The following is a 20,967-nucleotide window of genomic DNA, read 5'->3' as shown; positions in this document are numbered from 1 at the left end:
CACAGACATGGATTAAACCATTAACACATGGGGAGGGTGACTGCACAACCTGCATTTGCACCTGATGTGCACCATGAGCTCAGAGCTGGATGTGCAGGGGTCTGTACAGAGCAGTGCTCATGTCACTATACGTCTACTGAGCCGTTGTACAAAGCTTTACTAAACGCTGCAACCAAGACAGCAGCAAGTACAAGACATGTGTCTGTTCTGCTGTCACAGCCCTGAGCTCAATGAATGCACGCACTGATCTTTGTCAGAGTCCGGCCGCTTCATGGCTCTGTGCAGTTTACTACAGTTCTTAAGGTTGCCTCCCTACTGACGACTAACTTGATAAACTAACCAAAGAGGCACAATAGGAATAATTTGGTCCCAAAATTAAATGGAGCTGATGACAGAAAGGGTACGAGGATGTGAGAAAATCGGACATCGCAGCATTAGGACCGCAGACAGGGTAAGAAAACACACTTTAGGACAGAACTGTAAACAACCTCATGTGAACCTCATGTGGCCATACTGTCCTCAGAGCTTTCTCCTCTTCTGCTTCTTCCAATCATTCACTTCAGACACTATTGTAGTCACAGCTGCATCGGGACAGCCAGCTGTGGCCAACAGGGTGAGGTCGAAAACAGTCTGATCCTGGTGTATGCTTCGGTTGTTCCACCAGGCCTCTGTAATCTGCCACTTATACAGCATGCCATATCGACATTGTGAAACACACAAATACCCTTAAATCACTGGAATAAAAAAAGTTTGCTCTTAAAGGTCAGTGTTTGCTTAAGTGTTTGTAACCTTTGATGGTGGTCAAAGTCCACTGCAAACACGGCCTATAAAACTCCTCTCACAGTTTGGATCATGATTCTGCCTTTGAGATGAAGACCATGCAGTCGTCCATCTTCTCCCTGCTGCTTCTGGGTGTGTATCTGGGTTTGGATGCTATGCCTGGGCTCAGTGAAAGCGCACTGGTGCGGGGGACCTGCCCCATGTCCTGGTTCATCTTCAACGGTCGCTGTTACAAGTATGTGGCCACTCATTCCACATGGGCTGATGCAGAGATCAACTGTGTGTCTCAGGGCGCCAACCTGGTGTCCATCTACAGTCTGGAAGAAGACAACTTTGTGAGGAGTTTGATCCAGAATTTTGATCGCACTGTGGGACCAGCTTGGATTGGACTCAGTGACCACCACAAAGATGGAGCGTGGATGTGGTCTGATGGTTGTCCAGTGGTGTATATGAACTGGAATAAAGGAGAACCAAACAATTATGGAGGAAATGAAGCCTGTGGGGAAATCGGTTGGGATAATGGAAAAAATTGGAATGATATGGTTTGCTCACGTACCTTTCCCTCTGTCTGTGCCACACGTAAACCTTATTGTTAGAAATGATGTCACAGCCACAAACCAACACCTGGACATGGACTTTATCTTCTGATTTGATGATAAGGTTCTACATTTTGAATAAGTTTTGTTTTGTGGGATACAAAACTGATTCTAATGTATGTAAACTGTAAGAGCTAAACACTGATCAAACAATGACTCTGATTACAAAACAAAATGTTAAATTGAATCTTAAACATTTATATGCAGGTTATTTTATATTTTTTGTGTAGACAGTTTATAGTTTTGTCATTGACTTGATCTGTGAATAAAAAAACTGGAGTCTGCTGCCACTTCGTCTTGTTTCACTGTAAAGTGTAATGTTCATCTGATACAATACGTATAATAAATGTGCAGTGGATTCAGCTGCTGGTTTGTTTTTCTGTGTGTGACTGCGTCACTATTGCAACAACATCATTATTTCCAATTTATTCTGATGACATCACTTCAAATTATGTCCAACAACACCACTCCATATTTGGAGAACACATGAGTGATTTTGATCAGATTCATGGTGTCGTCTGTAAGGATCCATATTTTAAGTGACTTTATTTTTGCAGTCTTCAGTAGACAGATGTTTCACAGTGGTTGTCCTTTAACACTTGGCCAAGATGACTCCGATTTAACAGTAACAAATAGTTTTACAGTGTAATATTATAAAGTCCACTGACAAAACCATTTAGAAACCAAGTTTGAGTCTTTGACGGGCATTCTGATTCAGGTAAAGCAGCAGTGGACACACCAGTACCACCTTGGCCTCCCTCCACACTAATCCCAGAATATTTTAATGTATAAATTTACCATCACTAATACTTTAACAAACAAATGTACGGCGATCATGTGCAGTGACCAGGGAGGAGTCGTCCGTCCACACGCCTCTGTACAGAAATACAGCTCCACAACAAACACTGCACGGCTCACGTCACACTGTTTTCTGATCTGTGTTATAATGTTTCCTCATCAAAAACAAACCTGGAGCTGTGCACGACCAGAAAACTAATAAACAAACTTCATACTGAAGCATAAACTGTGTACAGAAGTGGACTAAGCGAGTGTGACGTCGACTACAGCGTTCAGCTCCAGTCTAATGAAGCTCACGATGCTCACGGTTACACGAGCAAATCTGGAGCCAGACTTTATGTTATGAACAGGGTTTCTTTGATGGACAAAATAGCGGAAAAAACAAAACAAAAACAGGATCATGTAGAGCAGGTTAATACAAACATTTTAAGACCAAATGACGAGGTTCACAGCAGCAGGTACAGAAAGAAGAGCCACAATATTATAATGTAAGTCAATGGGAGCCAGAATCAGAAGGAGCCAGAAGAGCCACATGTGAACTTCCTATTTGGAAAGTGGCGACGAGTGCGTTAACTATGTCCATTTATAAGAGAGGAGAAAAATTACTTCTTTCACTTTCCTCTCAAACCAATTCTTTTCTCTGGTTAAAATCTGTACCTCGCTGTCCTCAAACGAGCGACCTGTGGTTTTTAAGTGGAGATGTACAACAGACTCAGGTCCTGTGCTGCTCTCTCGTCTGTGTTAGTTCATCTTTTTGTGAAGTGTCTGTTTAGTTTCTCCAGTGTAGCGTTCACTGCAGTCTTCACTGCACTGAGTGCAGTAGACAACATTGGTTTGTTTGCAGTGTTGGGAGTAACGCGTTATAAAAGTAACGAATTACAGTAATGCATTACTTTTTGCTGTAACGCAGTAATGTAAGGCATTATGGGGAAAAAATTGTAATATTTTACTCGGTACAAATGTGAGTAACGCGTGTTACAATGTTTTTTTAACCTGGATTGAAGTGGTGGGTTTTTCTTCATACAAATTCGCTAAAATCACCTCGATATCAGCAGCGGTGAAACGCCGGAGATGCTCCTCGTAGACCTTCAGGTGACCGCGGGCGAAAGGACCGACACAGAACTCCACGCTGTTTAGACCTGGTTTACACTCGTCCCTCCCTCTATCATAGTTCACTTTTCGTGGTCTCACTGTTTCGCAGATTTTTATTTTTTTTTGTGCAATTTTGCCTTTTGTTTTTAGTGTATGAACATGTATTGCTTTCCTCCCGCTGTGTCCTGACTGGCCAAGTGACTCCTGTCTCCTGTACAGTACAGAATGTGTTCAGCTGCCAAATTTAAGTAAATGTTCAATCTGTAGCAGTGTGATTCTGAAGTGCTGTACGGTTGTAAGTTTTCTCCCCGACAAAACCCACAACGTCGACGAAACGTTCTGCACCGACAAAGGCTCCTGCACTCACACCCAAAAGACAGAGAAAGATAAAACCATCACACAAAAAGTTGGACTTCTGGACACGCTGAAGGAAGGTAGAAGTTACGCGCTGTAACAGAGTCTTACACGGCTCAGGTCCCTGCAAATAGTTGCTGAAATCAGGACCGCGACCCCCGCGCAGCAGAGTCCATAATGAGCGATCGGGCGACAGACGCTCTTACCTCCATGAGGTGCGGAGCAGAGCCGCTCCTTTCTCCTGCGTCACCTTCGAGCCCGTCCTGACAGTGAGTCCTGTTTTAGTCCTGGTTCAGCTCTGGTTTAGTCCTGGTTCAGTCCATATACAGCGCAAAAGTTATTTTGGTGAGAGTAACTTAAAGTAATGCAATAGTAATGTAATACCTTACATTTTAAATGCAGTAATATTGTAATGTAACGAATTACTTAGAAATGACAGTAATAGGTAATAAATAACACATTACAGTTTCAAAGTAACTTGCCCAACAGTGCTTGTTTGTGGCTCGGTGTTTTGTCCTTTGGTTGGACCAGTTTCTGTCTTAAAGTGTTTGTAGGTTTGAAATAGACCTGGACCTCATGTTGTCTGAAAATCCTTTGTAGTTTTTCAGAAACACTGGCCATGTAGGGAATAGTTACCCCCTTCTCCTGGGTTTTGATTCTCTATGTGTCTGTTTTGTAGTTCTCTTGGTTTTGTTGAAGGCCCATTTTGGATCTCTGCAAACAGAGACGGCTTTCTGCACCTGTTGTTCTTCTTTCTCCTTTCCCTCTGTGCTTGGAGGCACCACCTGAGCCCTGTGTTGTAGTGTCCGAATAACTCCAAGTTTGTGCTGCAGTGGGTGGTGAGAATCAAAAAGCAGGTACTGGTCTGTGTGTGGGCTTCCTGAAGACCTCAACCTGGAGTCGCCGGTCTTCTCCTGTCGTTACTGCACAATCTAAGAAACCCATTTTGTGTTGCTCTTGGCATCTTCACTGGTGAATTTGATGTTACGATCTACAGCATGAACATGTGCAGTAAATGGTTCCAAATCTTGAATTATGATTTTAGAAAAGTTATCATCCACATAACGATACCAATGTGTGGGTGGAGTTCCTGGATAAGAGGCCAAGGGCCTCTGTTCAAATTGTTCATATATAAGTTAGCAGTGATCGGAGAGACCGGTGAGCCCATCGCACAGCCGTGGATTTGCCTGTAGAAGTTCCCTCTGAACTGGTTCCTATGTTCCCTATGTCCATTTATATATTTACTCATTCATTTGTATTTGTTTGAGCGACATGCCTGTATAAGGTACATCACAAACACAAGGACACGTGTACATACTGTATGTTGGGAACATTTCTGGTGTTCAAAACGAGTAGCCTGAAGTTTAAAAAAACTTATATATACTGTCTATGTACTCAAGACTTGTGTACTTTTCTTCTGTTATGGAGGTCTCTTGCAAATTATATTTTTGTAACTGAAACGTATAGAACAAAGCATATTACCAACTACACTGTACATTAGTATTATTATTTTACAAACCAAATAACAAATACAAAATAATACAAATAATAAATAAATTCGAACAAAACAGTCTAATCTCAACATGTTCAACATGGAGCAATTTTATCGCAGTCAGTCCGGATTTAGTCCTGGTTTAGTCCTGGTTCTGACCTAATTTACTCCTGGTTTAGTCCTGGTTTAGACCTGGTTTACTCCTGGTTTAGACCTGGTTTAGACCTGGTTTACTCCTGGTTTAGACCTGGTTCAGACCTGGTTCAGACCTGGTTTAGTCCTGGTTTTTGGTCTCTGCTTAAATCACAGTTCAAAGTTTCTTACATGGTGTGTAGGAATGTCCTGGACTGTTGTCGCCCTCTTGTGGCCGTCATCTGTGTCTACACCTTCAAAGTTGCAGTACCAGTTTGTACCAGCAGGTGGCGGTGATGTTCCAGAGCGCTCACTCCATGGCCTCGCAGATGTTGCCTTAAGTCAGATGATGATTTCTGGAAATTTCTCATCAAATACAGTTCAAAATTTTACAGTATTTAAAAAAAAAAAAAAAAAAAAAAAAAAAAAAAAATCACACATTTTTTTTCTGCTGCATAAAGGGTTTATTTCCTGACACTTTTTGCTTAACAAATGTGAAATTTCATATTTACAGACGCATTTGGCGAACGCAGAAGCAGCTACAGACCCTAAATCATCAAACTCAAACTCATGGCTTCAGGAAAAAAAAAAAACATTTGAGGAGAGAATCCTTAAACAAGAATTGCATTTAATAAAAAAATCTATCAACTATTTACATATAATTATAAGTATTTATGAGTAAAGCTTTTGGAAAGAAAAACAATACCGCTTTCTTTAAAGAGGAGGTATAAACTATAATACATCACTTATTTAGATCACAATGCTCCATTTATTGTTTTGAAAATGCTGCACTTTGAGGGTCCACTGCGCTTTGCTCTCTGCGCTGAGTCACTCCCCCTTCAGAGCTCCATCACAACACAATCAGCGCCAACAGTTTTGTGTCATGTTTTTGAATATTTATGGAGAATTATCGCGTGGGAGCATAAAGGGGGCGAAGGCTTGTGGGCGGAGCCTCGAACAGCTGACCGCAAGGAGGGTTTAAATACGGCCCGGGAGAGATCGCTAAATTACTCAAACATGCACAGACCTCCTCAGGCGTGTTTTTGATGAAAAGACAAAAAGTCCATCTCGCATCATACCTCCTCTTTAAATAAAACCAAAAAGACAAACGCATTTCCCATTTTTGATCCTTAGACAAAAACGCAAATAAATTACAAATAAAAGCAAAAATACCACACTTAAAAATAATTAATTGAAAACACTGAAATCAATGGTCTGATTTGTATAAAATTATTAAAAAGAACAGAGGATTGTGATTGATTGATTTGGGTTAAGATGCGATGTGAGGTTCAGACAGGAGAGGGCGCTCTTCTCTAAGGCACTGGTCGCTATGAAGCCTACACACACTACTGCACTGCAAAAACGAAATGACTTTAACGAAGATTTAAAACGCTGATTTATAATTTATTTAATGATCTGAATCGCCCACTTCAGGTGAAATTATGAGCCACTGCAGAATCAGTCTTTCCTAAAGCCACTTTTTCGTAAAAACAGACTAAAATAAAGTCATGTTTTCATTGCAGATGTTTTTACTTATAGTCCGAAAAATACAGTACTCTTAATTTGTATATGAAAATGAAATTGTATTAGTAAAAATCACGGTATCGTAATCGGTATCAAGTGAATTTCTTAGTATCGAAATCCAGTATTAAATTTGAGCGTCGTGACACCACTCGTCGCTACAGCTATGGCCTCTCTGAAGTCTGAAAGTTATATTGTTCCTTTGATTTCAAACCATAAAATCATAGTAAAACAAAACTAAAAATTTAAAACAGCAAAAAGTCAATATTTTGAAAGAATAAAAAAAAAAAGAAAAACTGAAAACTGTGGCGTCTGGGTCACATGATCAAACAGCAGCTTCTGATTGGTCCTGGCAGCGTTCCATTGGCACCGTCCCATTGGCTGAGGACAGTTTGGGGGCCTCTGTCGTGGCGTTAAAGCTGCACTGTGTCACTTTCTGGCAGGTGGTCCGCTATCTGCTCGTCTCCATGGCGATGTTGCTGCTCGACTTGTGTATCTTTTTTACTTTATTTACATTTCACGCGTTTCACTGACGGCACGTAAAAAGGCCTCGGGGGTATCAGCATTATCAGCACTTAAAGCCATACTGCGGAACATTCCAGCGTTCTCCACGGAGACGAGCGGGTGCAGCAGAAAAGTTACACAGTGCGTCTTTAACATTCAAAACACTGGGGGTGTGGTCAAAGTGCGCGATCATTTCCGTTGATAAGAGGTTTATGGGTGTGTGGGTGTGGCCTAAAGGGAAGGGGGCGTGGCCTCAGGAGCGGGGTGGGCGTGGCTTCTGTTCACATGGCTGTGACGTAATGGCGGGAAGTGGGCGTGGCCTCTGAAGAGGGATGGGTGTGGCTTCTGGGCGTCAGGATCTAGATAGGCATGGCTTTGGTTGAAATGGGCGTGGCCTCGGGAGCTGGATGGGCGTGGCCTCGGGAGCTGGATGGGCGTGGCCTCGGGACCTGGATGGGCGTGGCCTCGGGAGCTGGATGGGCGTGGCTTCTGTTCACATGAGTGTGGCCTCAGGAGCTGGTTGGGCGCGGCTTCAGTTGAAATGGGCGTGGCCTCAGGAGCTGGGTGGGCGTGGCCTCAGGAGCCGAGCGCCTGGACGTAGTTGGCGGGGTACAGGCCGATTTGTCCGTCGCTCAGTTGACCCTTGCACCAGCCCTGCTCGTCTTCCTCGCTCAGCTTCAGTAGCTGCTCTCCTGTAAAAACGGCACATGTAACATTATGCAGCAGGAGGTCAGCGCTCGCCCGCTAACCAGAGGGTCACCGGGTAGAAACAGTCGTGTCTGAATGGTACGTCTGCTCAGGGGGAAGTTTGATTTCTGCTAGAACCAACTACATGCTACGTACACGGCCTAGTGTGAACGTCAGTGCTGCTGGTGGTGGAACCTTACTTTGGCCGTCACACACAGTCTTCCTATGACCGCTTGTAAATAAATATTTCTATATAATGTATCTATAATATATCTATTTTATTGTGACTTGTACATTTATATAATTATGTCTTATTCAAGGTTCCCACTCTTTTTACTGACAACATTCTCAAAACCCTATGACTTTATAGCACCTGCATGTGTAGAACTGATCAGACTTTTAGAGCTAAATATGAAATGTTAACTCTTTCCATTAGGCTGCATCATTTGCCCCAATGTCAGAAATTCAACTTGTACCCAATTTTAAAATGTGACAATACAAATTAAAAGAAAATCTGTGGAATATTTGCTCAATTGAAGAATATCCATTGGGTCCACCAAGACTCTTAAGTTCCATCCTAAACGGTGTCCATAAGACTCTGGCAGAAAAATCACGTTTTTTTTTTGTTTTTATTTATATATATATATATATATATATATTATATATATAGTATTTATTATTTATTATTTTTATTATTATTTATTTATTTTTTTTATATTAATTTTTATTATTATTATATTAATTTTTATTTTTATTTTTTTTATAATAAGGCCCTTGAAGTCCCAAAGAAATGACACTTTTGCCATATCTCGGAAACTAATGATGATCGAGACATAAAACTGATACCAAATGTTACACAATGTCCATATTTATATCCAACTTCCATTGATCCTATTGAGCTACATTAATTATTTTTGAGGTTATTAAAGAAAAAAATATTAAGGCTTCTGCAGCACTAAACTTCAGAGGCTTGGTGGACCCAGTAGACTTCAACAGAATTTCATGAAATTTCTCATGGAATTTTACTTTGTTAAGTGTAAAAAAAATATATACTAGGTACAGATTGATTTTCAAAGATTTTTCTAAAAGTTGGACAAATGATGCTCCCTAATTTCCACTCACCTTATGGTTTGGGTTTGTAGTTTTTAACATTCAAAATCCTGTCAGTGCATTTATTGTCGTCTCTTTTAAACAAAAGGTGCAGACGTTCAGAAATAATCTGAATAGTCTAATGAAAACTGAACAGAAAGCTGGAGCGGCGTGAAAGAGATACAAAATTTCCATGACTTTTCCAGGATTTCCATGACCGTTGGAACCCTGTTTATTTCACACGTGTCTCTTGTTATTTTTATTTTTTTTTATTATTATTTATTTAACATGTATTATTATGTATATTTTTTTACTCTTTGTTATTATGATATTGTTTTTTTATTCTTATTATTTTGCTATGATCATAAACAATAAACTTTTGTGCTTCTTTATCATTATTATTAATTTGTATGACCATAATACAGCACAATACAAAAAAAAAGAAATAAACGGGGCTAAAATAATATTTACTTTGCATAGTATGTCTTTTATATTGCTATATGTGAATATTTGTGAAATTTCATCATCAATGTACAGAAGCAACAAGCCACATCATTTTTTTATTTTTGAAACTATAATGAACAGGGGCGAGATAATATAAGTTTTTCTTCTTCTTCCTGCTCCTTTTTCGAGAAATGTGCTTTTTTGTTTATAATGTATATGCAGTATGAAATAAAAAAAATAAAACTCAAAATAAAAATGAATGAATCAATGTTGTGACGTGTGAGAGGATGTGTCCAAATAATTTCTCTTAAGTCTAAGTCACGAAAGGCAAAATATAAATCTAATATTTCACTGTTATTAATATTAAAAGACACAGGACGAAGTGACCAAAGCTGAAATCAAACCACAAACCTTTCCGTTACAGGACGCCTGCTCAACCCGCAAAGATTGTGAGAACATTTTGTGTTTGTGTAAGAAAAAATCCTCCAAAGAAACACGTTCTTTGTTGTTTTAGAAGTTTTTTAAACCGTTAATAGTTTAGTTTTCAAAAATCAACAAAAGGAAACAGCATGAGTCCAAGTGCACTTTTACAACATACTTCAAACAGACGAGAGAGAAAACTTTTATACTTTAATACTTTTATAGAGTCTGGAACATTCTGAAAAGCATAACCTGTCGACATCAGCGGTGAGCGCAGCGTTAGTGTGTTATGTGGTTAATACCTGCTTTAAAGCTGAGCTCGTCTGCCTCCTGCCCTGTGTAATCATACAGCGCCTTCACGTGCACGCCCGCTACCTGCTCGTGCACGCCGTTCACCGCCAGCGCCTTCTTCGGGCTCTCGTCATCCGACCAATCAGACGAGTCCTCTCTGACCCTGAAACAGGAAGTGAACAGTCAGGTCATCAGCTGTTTGTTTGATTTAAAGCTGCAGTGTGTAACAGGACGCGTCATGTGGCCCAATGTCAGAAATTCAACTTGTACCAATTTTAAAATGTGATAAAACCAGTTAAAAAGATAAAAGAAAATCTGTGGAATATTTGCTCAGTTGAATAAAATCTACTGGGTCCACCAAGATTCAAGTTCCATTCTAACAGTGTCCAGAAGGCTGTTTTTCACAAATAAATGTATAAATAATCCATTTAGGGCCATGAAAGTTCAATATAAATGTTGCTGTTGTGCATCTTTATCACTGCAGATCTTTTATTTTACCTGTGGCTCTGTATAAAAGACTATAGTGTGTTGCATTTATGAAATCAATGAAAACTGAACACGGAATTTTATTTCAGCATGAAACAAAAACATTTTGAACTCCGAAAAAAGACACTTGGTTGACACTTAGTTCAAATGAAAATGTCTCAATTAGGGACGGGCATGATTAGTCGATTAATCGATAATTGATCATTAAGAATTTCATCGATTACGTTCATTTTTAATTGACAAACCCGATGTAAGTTGCTGTGTGTAGGGAGACCAAACGTCCATGTCCGGAGACAAACAGTAGGTGTGTACATGTGTCTCTGCATCAGAAGGAGCGAGACACAAACAGTGGGTCAGTCTGTAACGAACCGAAGCACAAATGTGGATTTAACAATGACTTGTCCTGACCGGAACGGAAAGCGTGGAATTTCTTATACAAGTGTGAGTCCATGTGCACAGTGTATAAAGCAGCACAGATGTGTCAGTGTCCAGTGGGAAAAAGTTTTTCCAGGTGAAAGTCGCTCAATGTCGATGACGAGGCCCCGCCCCCTCCCCCGTACAGTGTCCTGGTTTTGATAAATGCAAATCTGGTCAATACTAGGGACGGGCATTTGATGAAATTTTCTTAATCGATCGTCGGAAAAATTAACGCTCGATTAATCTTTAACATTTTTATATTAAAATGATCATCATTATTATTACTATCTGCACTAATCTGCATAAATAAATTCAACTTTACAACATATAAACATAACGACTCTAGATCCACATCAGCTGTTTGACATTATAATGTGTTTAATTCAGTTTTGTTCAAATCTCACAGAAACAAAACTTAAAACCACATCACTAATTTACATAAACTAAGTGAAGATAAAACTCCAGCTCTTGTGTCGCTGATGTGGTTCAACTTGTGTTGGATTAAAAGACATGACTCAGGTGAATACAGGTCAGTGTGACCAGATTTGTGTTTGTCAAAACCAGGACAGCGTACGGGGGGAGGGGGGCGGGGCCTCGTCATCCACATTGAGCGACTCTCACCTGGAAAAACTTTTTCCCACTGGACACAGAAACATATGTGCTGCTTTATCCACTGTGCACATGGACTCACACTCAAAGTGTGGAATTTCTTGTACAAATCATCGTTAAATCCACATTTGTGCTTCGGTTCGTTACAGACTGACCCACTGTTTGTGTCTCGCTCCTTCTGATGCAGAGACACATGTACACACCTGTTTGCTCACGACACACACAGCAACCTACATTCAGTTTGTCGATTAAAATTGAACATAATCGATGAAATTCTTAATGATCAATTATCGATTAATCGATTAATCATGCCCATCCTTAGTCAATACTAATACTAATACATTCCACTGAGTCGTGTCCTTTAATCCGACAGAAGTTGAACCGCATCAGCAACACAAGCTGTTTTTTTTTCCTTCACTTAGTTTATGCAAATTAGCGATGTGTTTTAAGTTTTGTTTCTGTGAGATTTGCATAAATCTGAATTAAACACATTATAATATATATATATCTGCAACGTACCGAAGCACAAATGTGGATTTAACGATGATTTGTACAAGAAATTCCACACTTTCCGTTGCGTTCGGGACAAGCGTGAGCAGCAGGAACATGTGATTTCAGTTTATACATTGCAAAGTTTAATCTGCTTTTTCAATAAAAAGTTAATTTGGAAAAAAAAATAAAAATACAGATTAAATTTATGAATGATGAATTTAATTTGCCTTTTTACATAAAGATACCAAAAAATATCAACTCTTCACCTGACTCCCTCACTCTTCTTTCTGCTGGTGTCCCATAGAAATTCTCATAATCAAAGTTAAAGTCTGCTCTGTCCCTGTAGTACTTTTTTTTTTTTTTTATTATTGTGTCTGTACAGCTCACTGAAACCAGACTAAACACGCGCGGCCCTGACCTCGCACTTGGACGCCGTTTCGTCTGCTCGCTGTGGTTAACGTGTGAGATTTGACTCTTAATCTAATGTGGGCAGAAAGACGGACACTTAAAATATCATTTACAATTCCAGCGGGTTTTGTTTTGCCCAAGGTTAGTGTGTTTCCCTGGAGGTACGCGGGGCCGGGGCCGGGGGTCCGTCACCTGCTTGTTTCTACGGATATGTCATTGAAATGTTCCACAGTGTGACATTAAACAGCTCAACTTTACATTTATTCAATTACAGGCATTTTTTTTTTTTTATAGCTCAAAAATTTCTAGAAAAACAAACATTCTGACTGTGAGCGGCCTCTTCACTAGAAAAGTTACAGAATACAGCTTTAAAGACCAGTCTATTCATGTTTTTGTGTTTTGGGTTAATAAATATTTAAGTAAATACTTTAGACCGAGTCAAGTCTGATTTTAGACCTGGTTTAGTCGACTTATGGACAAGGTTGAGTCATAATTTAGGTCTTTTATCGGTCATGTTTGTTACCTGGTGGGCTTTTAGGGGCGGGGCTTGTTACCTGGTGGCTTTTAGGGGCGGGGCTTGTTACCTGGTGGGCGTTTAGGGCGGGGGCTTGTTATTCGGTGGGCGTTTATTGGCGGGGCTTGTTACCTGGTGGGTGTTTAGGGCGGGCCTGTTACCCGGGAGGTGTGTCAGGGGCGGGGTCTCTTACCTGGGGAAGGGGGGGCGTGTCGGGGGCGGGGCCTGTTACCTGGTGGGCGTTCATGAGCGGGGCCTGTTACCCGGGAGGTGTGTCAGGGCGGGGTCTGTTACCTGGGGGAAGGGGGGCGTGTCGGGGGCGGGGCCTGTTACCTGGGGGGCGTGTCGGGGGTGGGGCTCGGCGGGGCGTCTCCAGACGACACGATGTTGGTCAGTGTGACCACGTTGTCCTCAGAGCCTCCTCCTACTCGCTCCTTTCGGCTGATGGACCGACTCAGGTCTGGACTCCACTCCTGAAAAGACAGAACTAATCCAGTACTCGTGTAGACCTGAACCAGGACTGAACCAGGACTGAACCAGGACTGAACCAGGACTGAACCAGGACTGAACCAGGACTGAACCGGGACTGAACCGGGACTGAAACGGGACTAACTGACCTAGGACTGAAAAGACACAAGTCACAGTCGGACATTTCCAGTATTCACACGCATGTATTGGCTTTAGAATAGTTTTAACAGACAAATGAAGCAGGTTGAAATACTAATAATTTTACGTGGCAAATTGAACTCTATTTTTTTTATACAACCAGAACCTTGCGTGTCCCTGATTGGCTGATCCTCCTGTCACTCAAGCCCGTCTGAACTCATCTTAAAGTACTGAAGTGTTTATTTTGGATCCCAGGCAACAGGAGCTTAGCCAAATGAACCTCGAAACCCTTTCTTCCAAGTTTGATATTCAATACTTGATTATTAGATACAAACACGCACAAGAATCAGTTTTGCGTTTACAATCTTACCAGAGGGGATCATACATTTACTCATTAACAAAAAAAAATAAAAAACACTGGAAGCCCCGCCTTTAAGTTATAAAATCAAGAGCTTTAAAACGTCTGATTTTAAGTTATTTTAAATCTAAGTACAGTGTTTTTAAATGATCGGGACAGGCTCTTCATTTAGGCCCCGGTTTAGTCCTGGGTCAGTCCTGGTTTGGCCCTGGTTTAGTCTTACTTTAGTCCTGGTTTAGTCCCGGTTTAGTCCCGGTTTAGTCCCTGGTTTGGCCCCTGGTTTAGTCTGGTTTAGTCCTTGGTTTAGTCCTGGTTTCCCCTGGTTTTCCTGGTTTAGTCCTGGTTTAGTCCTTTGGTTTAGTCCTTGGTTCAGTCCTTGGTTCAGTCTTGGTTTAGTCCCAAGTTTAGTCTTGGTTCAGTCCTGGTTTAGACCTGATTTAGTCCTAGTTACCTCCTGGTTTAGTCCTGGTTTTCCCTGGTTTAGTCCCTGGTTTAATCCTTGGTTTAGTCCTGGTTTAGTCCTTGGTTTAGTCCCTGGTTTAGTCCCTGGTTTAGTCCCTGGTTTGGCCCCTGGTTTAGTCCCTGGTTTAGTCCTTGGTTCAGTCTTGGTTTAGTCCCAAGTTTAGTCTTGGTTCAGTCCTGGTTTAAACCTGATTTAGTCCTAGTTACCTCCTGGTTTAGTCCTGGTTTTGGTTCCTTTTTGGTTCTGCATTATTGGTTTACACACACGTTCATATGAGGCAAAATGGCAGAAGTGTCTTGCCTGAAGACACCATGTCACTTTCCACTAGAGCCACCCACCCCCTTTACTCAAGTACAAGTACTCAAGTCAAAAGTACAAGTCAAAAGTACTCTGTGATAAAACTACTAATATAAGCACATTTTTATTTAGAGTTCTTGTGTTTGTTTGTAAAAGGAGCCGCCCCAGTGTCCAGGAATCTGCCCCACGACTCAACAAGAGCCTTTTGTTAAACCAGGACTAAACCAGGACTGAACCAGGACTAACCAGACTGAACCAGGACTAACCAGGACTAAACCAGGACTAAACAGGACTGAACCAGGACTAAACCAGGACTAAACCAGGACTAAACCAGGACTAAACCAGGACTAAACCAGGACTAAACCAGGACTGAACCGGGTTCTAAACCAGGACTAAACCGGGTCTAAACCAGGTCTAAACCAGGAACTAAACCAGACTAAACCAGGACTAAACCAGGACTGAACCAGGACTAAACCAGGACTAAACCAGGACTGAACCAGGACTAAACCAGGACTAAACCAGGACTGAAACCAGGACTAAACCAGGACTAAACCAGGACTGAACCAGGACTAAACCAGGACTAAACCAGGACTGAACCGGGTCTAAACCAGGACTAAACCGGGTCTAAACCAGGTCTAAACCAGGACTAAACCAGGACTAAACCAGGTCTAAATCCAGGACTGAACCAGGACTAAACCAGGACTAAACCAGGACTGAACCAGGTCTAAACCAGGACTAAACCAGGTCTAAACCAGGTCTAAACCAAACCAGGACTAAAACCAGGGAACTAAACCAGGACTAAACCAGGACTAAACCAGGTCTAAACCAGGACTAAACCAGGTCTAAACCAGGACTAAACCAGGTCTAAACCAGGTCTAAAACCAGGACTAAACCAGGACTAAACCAGGACTAAACCAGGACTAAACCAGGTCTAAACCAGGTCTAAACCAGGACTAAACCAGGTCTAAACCAGGTCTAAACCAGGTCTAAACCAGGTCTAAACCAGGACTAAACCAGGACTAAACCAGGTCTAAACCAGGACTAAACCAGGACTAAACCAGGACTAAACCAGGTCTAAACCAGGTCTAAACCAGGACTAAACCAGGACTAAACCAGGTCTAAACCAGGTCTAAACCAGGTCTAAACCAGGACTAAACCAGGTCTAAACCAGGTCTAAACCAGGTCTAAACCAGGTCTAAACCAGGTCTAAACCAGGTCTAAACCAGGTCTAAACCAGTCTTGGCAGTTCTTGAGTGTAGAGTTTCCTTCCTCCTCCTGAGCTCTTGGGGAGAGATTTGTTTCCTGATATTTCTTGTTTGTTCGGAGCTTCGTTCTTTGTTTCAGAATAATACAGATTTAATCAGAGCTTTTATTTTGAAGGAGCAGAAACAGGACGGTCCGGGTCTGGGACAAAAGTCTGAAATTTAACACTTCAAAACTATTTCAGCTTTTGTCCAAGCGCCACAAACACGCCTCGTCATCTTCCCTAATCCGAGTTATTTAATATTGAGTTTGCTCCAGTTTGACCAGGATCTTGTCTCAGTCCCGGTCCAGTCCCGGTCCAGTCCCGGTCCAGTCCCGGTCCAGTCCCGGTCCAGTCCAGTAGTTGTGGGTTGAGTGGGAGAGGAATGCAGCTGGACAGACTTTCCACATTAATATTTACGTTTTTACACAGAGACACTGTATAGAGCAAGAACTGAACCAGGACTAAACCAGGACTAAACCAGGACTGAACCAGGACTGAACCAGGACTGAACCAGGACTAAACCAGAACTAAACTAGGACTAAACCAGGACTAAACCAGGACTGAACCAGGACTAAACCAGGACTAAACCAGGACTAAACCAGGACTGAACCAGGACTTGAACCAGGACTGAACCAGGACTAAACCAGACTGACTAAACCAGGACTAAACCAGGACTAAACCAGGAAAACCAACTGAACCAGGACTGAACCAGGACTAAACCAGGACTAAACCAGGACTGAACCAGGACTAAAACCAGGACTAAACCAGGACTGAACCAGGAACTGAACTAAACCAGGGACTAAACCAGGACTGAACCAGGACTAAACCAGGACTGAACCAGGACTAAACCAGGACTAAACCAGGACTGAAACCAGGACTGAACCAGGACTAAACCAGAACTAAACCAGAACTAAACCAGAACTAAAGTAGGACTTGATCAGGACTGGATCAGGACTGAACCAGGACTGAACCAGGGCTTGACCAGGACTTGACCAGGACTTGACCACGACTAAACCACGACTAAACCACGACTAAACCCAGGACTGAACCAAAACAGAACCAGGACTAAAACAGGATTAAATTAGGACTAAACCAGGACTGAACCAGGACTAAATTAGGACTGAACCAGGACTAAACCAGGACTAAATTAGGTCTAAACCAGGTCTAAACCAACTAAACCAGGACTAAACCAGGACTAAACCAGGACTAAACTAAACCAGGACTAAACCAGGACTGGTCCGGTTTTCCCACACATTTATATATTTTAAAGTTCCTGTTTTGCGTCTGACCTCAAACTGGGGCCAGTTCATGGAGGTTCCTGGTCCGTGCGTGTTCCTCCACCAGCGCAGGTCCTCACAGTCACTCACGGCTCGGATGGTCTGACCCAGGTCCCTGTACAGAGCCGAGAACCTGACCGGACACACCAGAACGGAATTAAACCACAACAACGGAACAGAAAGTGACAGAATTTCATGTTTTTAATCATTCTTCTTTCCTGTGGTGGGATAAAAAAAAAATATTATCAACAGTTTGTTTAGAAACGTAAAAGATCCTGAACCCAGTGAATTGTTTAAGTCGACTGTGTGTTGTTTGAATCCAATTATAAAGAGTTTTACTGTCAGAGAATCAGGAAGTGTGTATTGGCATGCTAGTAGTTGTTAAATTTAACGCTAGGGGAGACTGGCGAGTCAAGTGTGGGTCTGTCTGCGCAGGTGAGTCCAGTCGGTCTGTCTGCGCAGGTGAAGTCTGGGTCTGTCTAGGTGAGTCCGGTCTGTCTGCGCAGTTGTCCCGTCAGGTCTGTCTGCGCAGGTGTCGGGTCTGTCTGCGCAGGTGAGTCCGGGTCTGTCTGCGCAGGTGAGTCTGGGTCTGGGTCTGTCTGCGCAGGTGAGTCTTTTTCTGGGTCTGTCTGCGCAGGTGAGTCCAGGTCTGTCTGCGCAGGTGTGTCCGGGTCTGTCTGCCAGCGAGTCCGGGTCTGTCTGCGCAGGCGAGTCCAAGTCTGGGTCTGTCTGCGCAGGCGAGTCCTGGTCTGTCTGCGCAGGCAGGTCTGGGTTTGGGTCTGTCTGCGCAGGTGAGTCCAGGTCTGGGTCTGTCTGCGCAGGTGAGTCCGGGTCTGGGTTCTGCTGCAGTGAGTCCGGGTCTGGGTCTGTCTGCGCAGGTGAGTCCGGGTCTGGGGTCTGTCTGCAGGCAGGTCTGGGGGTCTGGGTCTGGGTCTGTCTGCGCAGGTGAGTCTGGGTCTGTGTCTGTCTCGCAGGTGAGTCTGGGTCTGGGTCTGTCTGCGCAGGTGAGTCCGGGTCTGTCTGCGCAGGTGAGTCCGGGTCTGTCTGCGCAGGTGAGTCCGGGTCTGGGTCTGTCTGCGCAGGTGGGTCTCTGTCTGCGCAGGTGTGTCTGGGTCTGGGTCTGTCTGCGCAGGTGAGTCCGGGTCTGGGTCTGTCTGCGCAGGTGAGTCCTGGTCTGTCTGCGCAGGTGAGTCTGGGTCTGCGCAGGTGAGTCGGTCTGGGTCTGTCTGCGCAGGTGAGTCTGGTCTGTCTGCGCAAATAAATGTTTAAAAAATGTTGTTCTTTGTGCTTAAAACTGTCCTTGTATTTTGGATTTGTGCGTTTTCGGTTTTAAAACTCTTGTTACTTTCATCTTTTCTTCACACATTTCAACTCAGAGCTCAAAGACTCTTCCACCCTGTGAGGTCATGAGGTGGCAAAGCTTCTCTTCTCTAAAGTTCATCTGTGTTTGAGCGGCGCATTCCTCTTCTGTTTACTCACGATTCAGACTTACGACATTTAACATCAAACACAAACTCAAACTCACTGACCCGAGACTCTGAGACTAAACCAGGACTGAACCAGGACTAAACCAGGACTAAACCAGGACTAAACCAGGACTGAACCAGAACCAGGACTAACCAGGACTAAACCAGGACTGAACCAGGACTGAACCAGGACTAAACCAGGATAAAACCAGGACTAAACCAGGACTGAACCAGGACTGCTAAACCAGGACTAAACCAGGACTGAACCAGGACTAACCAGGACTAAAACCAAGACTAAACCAGGACTAAACAGGACTAAACCAGGACTGAACCAGGACTAAACCCAGGACTAAAACAAGACTAAACCAGGACTAAACCAACTGAACTGAACCAGGACTAAACAGGTCTAAGAACCAGGACTAAACCAGGACTAACCAGGACTAAACCAGGGCTAAACCAGGACTGACCAGGACTGAAACCAGGGACTAAACCAGGACTAACCAGGACTAAACCAGGTAAACAGGCTGAACAGGACTGAACCAGGACTAAACCAAAACTGAACCAGGACTGAACCGACAAGACTGAACCAGGGCTAAACCAGGACTAGACCAGGACTAAACCAGGTCTGAATCAGGACTAAAACCAGGACTAACCAGGACTAAACTAGGTCTAATCCAGGACTAAACCAGGACTGAACCAGGACTGAACCAGGTCTAAACCAAAACCAAACCAGAACTAAAATAAAAACTAAACCAGGACTGAACTAGACCAGATCCAGTTTCAGAGTCTGGTGTTTGTCCTTGGTTTGTATCAGGAGGAGGTTTAGTATTAACCCTACACACACACACACACACACACACACAGCACACACAGACACACACAGACACACACACACACACACACATTACACACACACACACACACAGACACACACACACAGACACACAGACACACAGACACACACACACACACACACACACACACAGACACACACACACAGACACACACACACACACACAGACACACACACAGACAGACACACACACACAGACACACACACAGACACACACACACAGACACACACACACACAGACACACACACACACACAGACACACACACAGACACACACACACACACACACAGACACACAGACACACACACACACACACAACAACACACACACACACACACACAGCAACACACACACACACACACAGACACACACACACACACAGGACACACACACACACACAGACACACAGACACACACACAGACACACACACAGACACACAGACACACAGACACACACACACACACACACACACACACAGACACACACAGACACACACACACAGACACACCACACACACACACACACACAGACACACACAGACACACACACACACACACACAGACACACACACACACACACACACAGACACACACACACACACCAAACCAGGACTGAGCCAAGACTAAATCAGGAAAACACAAACACACCACAATTATCCACACTCAAGAACCAGAGTCTCCAGAACTATCAGGTCTAGACCAGGACTAAACTGGGAATAAAACCAGGACTAACCCAGAACTAAACCAGAACAAAACCAGACTAAACCAGGACTAAACCAGGACTAAACCAGGACTAAACCAGGACTAAGCTCCCTTCACCACATGTGTGAATGAAACAAAACATCACTCTGGACACGTTTGTGATGAGGAAACAACAGCAGCAGATGATAAAATAGTGTAACCTGGACCCTTTAACCTTCTTGAATCTTCTGCTGGTGCTTACCCGTCCTTGGTGCTGAGGTCCAGATGTTCGTGGATCTCCAGCAGGACCTCTTTGAAGAACCTGAGCCTGGTCCTCTCGTTCTCCTGCGTCTGCTCGAACACGGTCTCCATGTCCTCCATGTACCTCGGGTTACAGCGGTTTAACTCCTCCAGGGCTTTGGTGTAGCGCTCCTTCGCCTGGGACAAACCAAAGGGTCCATTAAACCTTTTTTAAAATCTTCATGGAGACCGAACAAGACCAAGTGACAGGTCAGATCTGCGGAGAGGCGACCCCGCTCAGTCAGAATGTCTTTTTCTAGGTATTTTAACAACAATATCTACGGTAATTTTAG

General features: G+C 43.1%; 2 protein-coding genes across 2 annotated transcripts in view; one reads left to right on the top strand and one right to left on the bottom strand.

Annotated features, from left to right (window-relative positions):
• The first annotated feature begins 877 nt into the window (after positions 1 to 877).
• LOC110173252 (ladderlectin-like) lies at positions 878 to 1,578 on the top strand. The gene has a single exon (XM_020939244.2). The coding sequence runs from the start codon at positions 879 to 881 to the stop codon at positions 1,374 to 1,376; it is 498 nt and encodes a 165-aa protein (XP_020794903.1). The 5' UTR covers position 878; the 3' UTR covers positions 1,377 to 1,578.
• A 4,106-nt stretch (positions 1,579 to 5,684) lies between these two features.
• The window catches only part of LOC110173250 (protein kinase C and casein kinase II substrate protein 3), a 49,119-nt gene continuing 33,836 nt past the window's right edge, over positions 5,685 to 20,967 (bottom strand). Inside the window, exons 6-10 of the mRNA XM_055154367.1 lie at positions 20,637 to 20,812; positions 17,386 to 17,506; positions 13,460 to 13,599; positions 10,212 to 10,363; positions 5,685 to 7,961 (exon numbers count right to left, since the gene is read on the bottom strand). Of these exons, the coding sequence (XP_055010342.1) occupies positions 7,846 to 7,961; positions 10,212 to 10,363; positions 13,460 to 13,599; positions 17,386 to 17,506; positions 20,637 to 20,812 (705 nt within the window). The 3' untranslated portion in view covers positions 5,685 to 7,845. The remainder of the gene's footprint in view (positions 7,962 to 10,211; positions 10,364 to 13,459; positions 13,600 to 17,385; positions 17,507 to 20,636; positions 20,813 to 20,967) is intronic.

Source organism: Boleophthalmus pectinirostris, unplaced genomic scaffold (genome assembly GCF_026225935.1).
Source record: "Boleophthalmus pectinirostris isolate CB_2022bp ecotype Guang Dong unplaced genomic scaffold, ASM2622593v1 HiC_scaffold_19, whole genome shotgun sequence".
NCBI classification, from domain to species: Eukaryota; Metazoa; Chordata; class Actinopteri; order Gobiiformes; family Gobiidae; genus Boleophthalmus; species Boleophthalmus pectinirostris.
Note: the sequence above shows the minus strand (reverse complement) of the source record. Positions and strands in the feature narration are given on the sequence as shown.

Bases quoted from the DNA above. Each gene is read 5' to 3' on its own strand.
- LOC110173252 (XM_020939244.2), top strand. From the start codon at position 879: ATGCAGTCGTCCATCTTCTCCCTGCTGCTTCTGGGTGTGTATCTGGGT.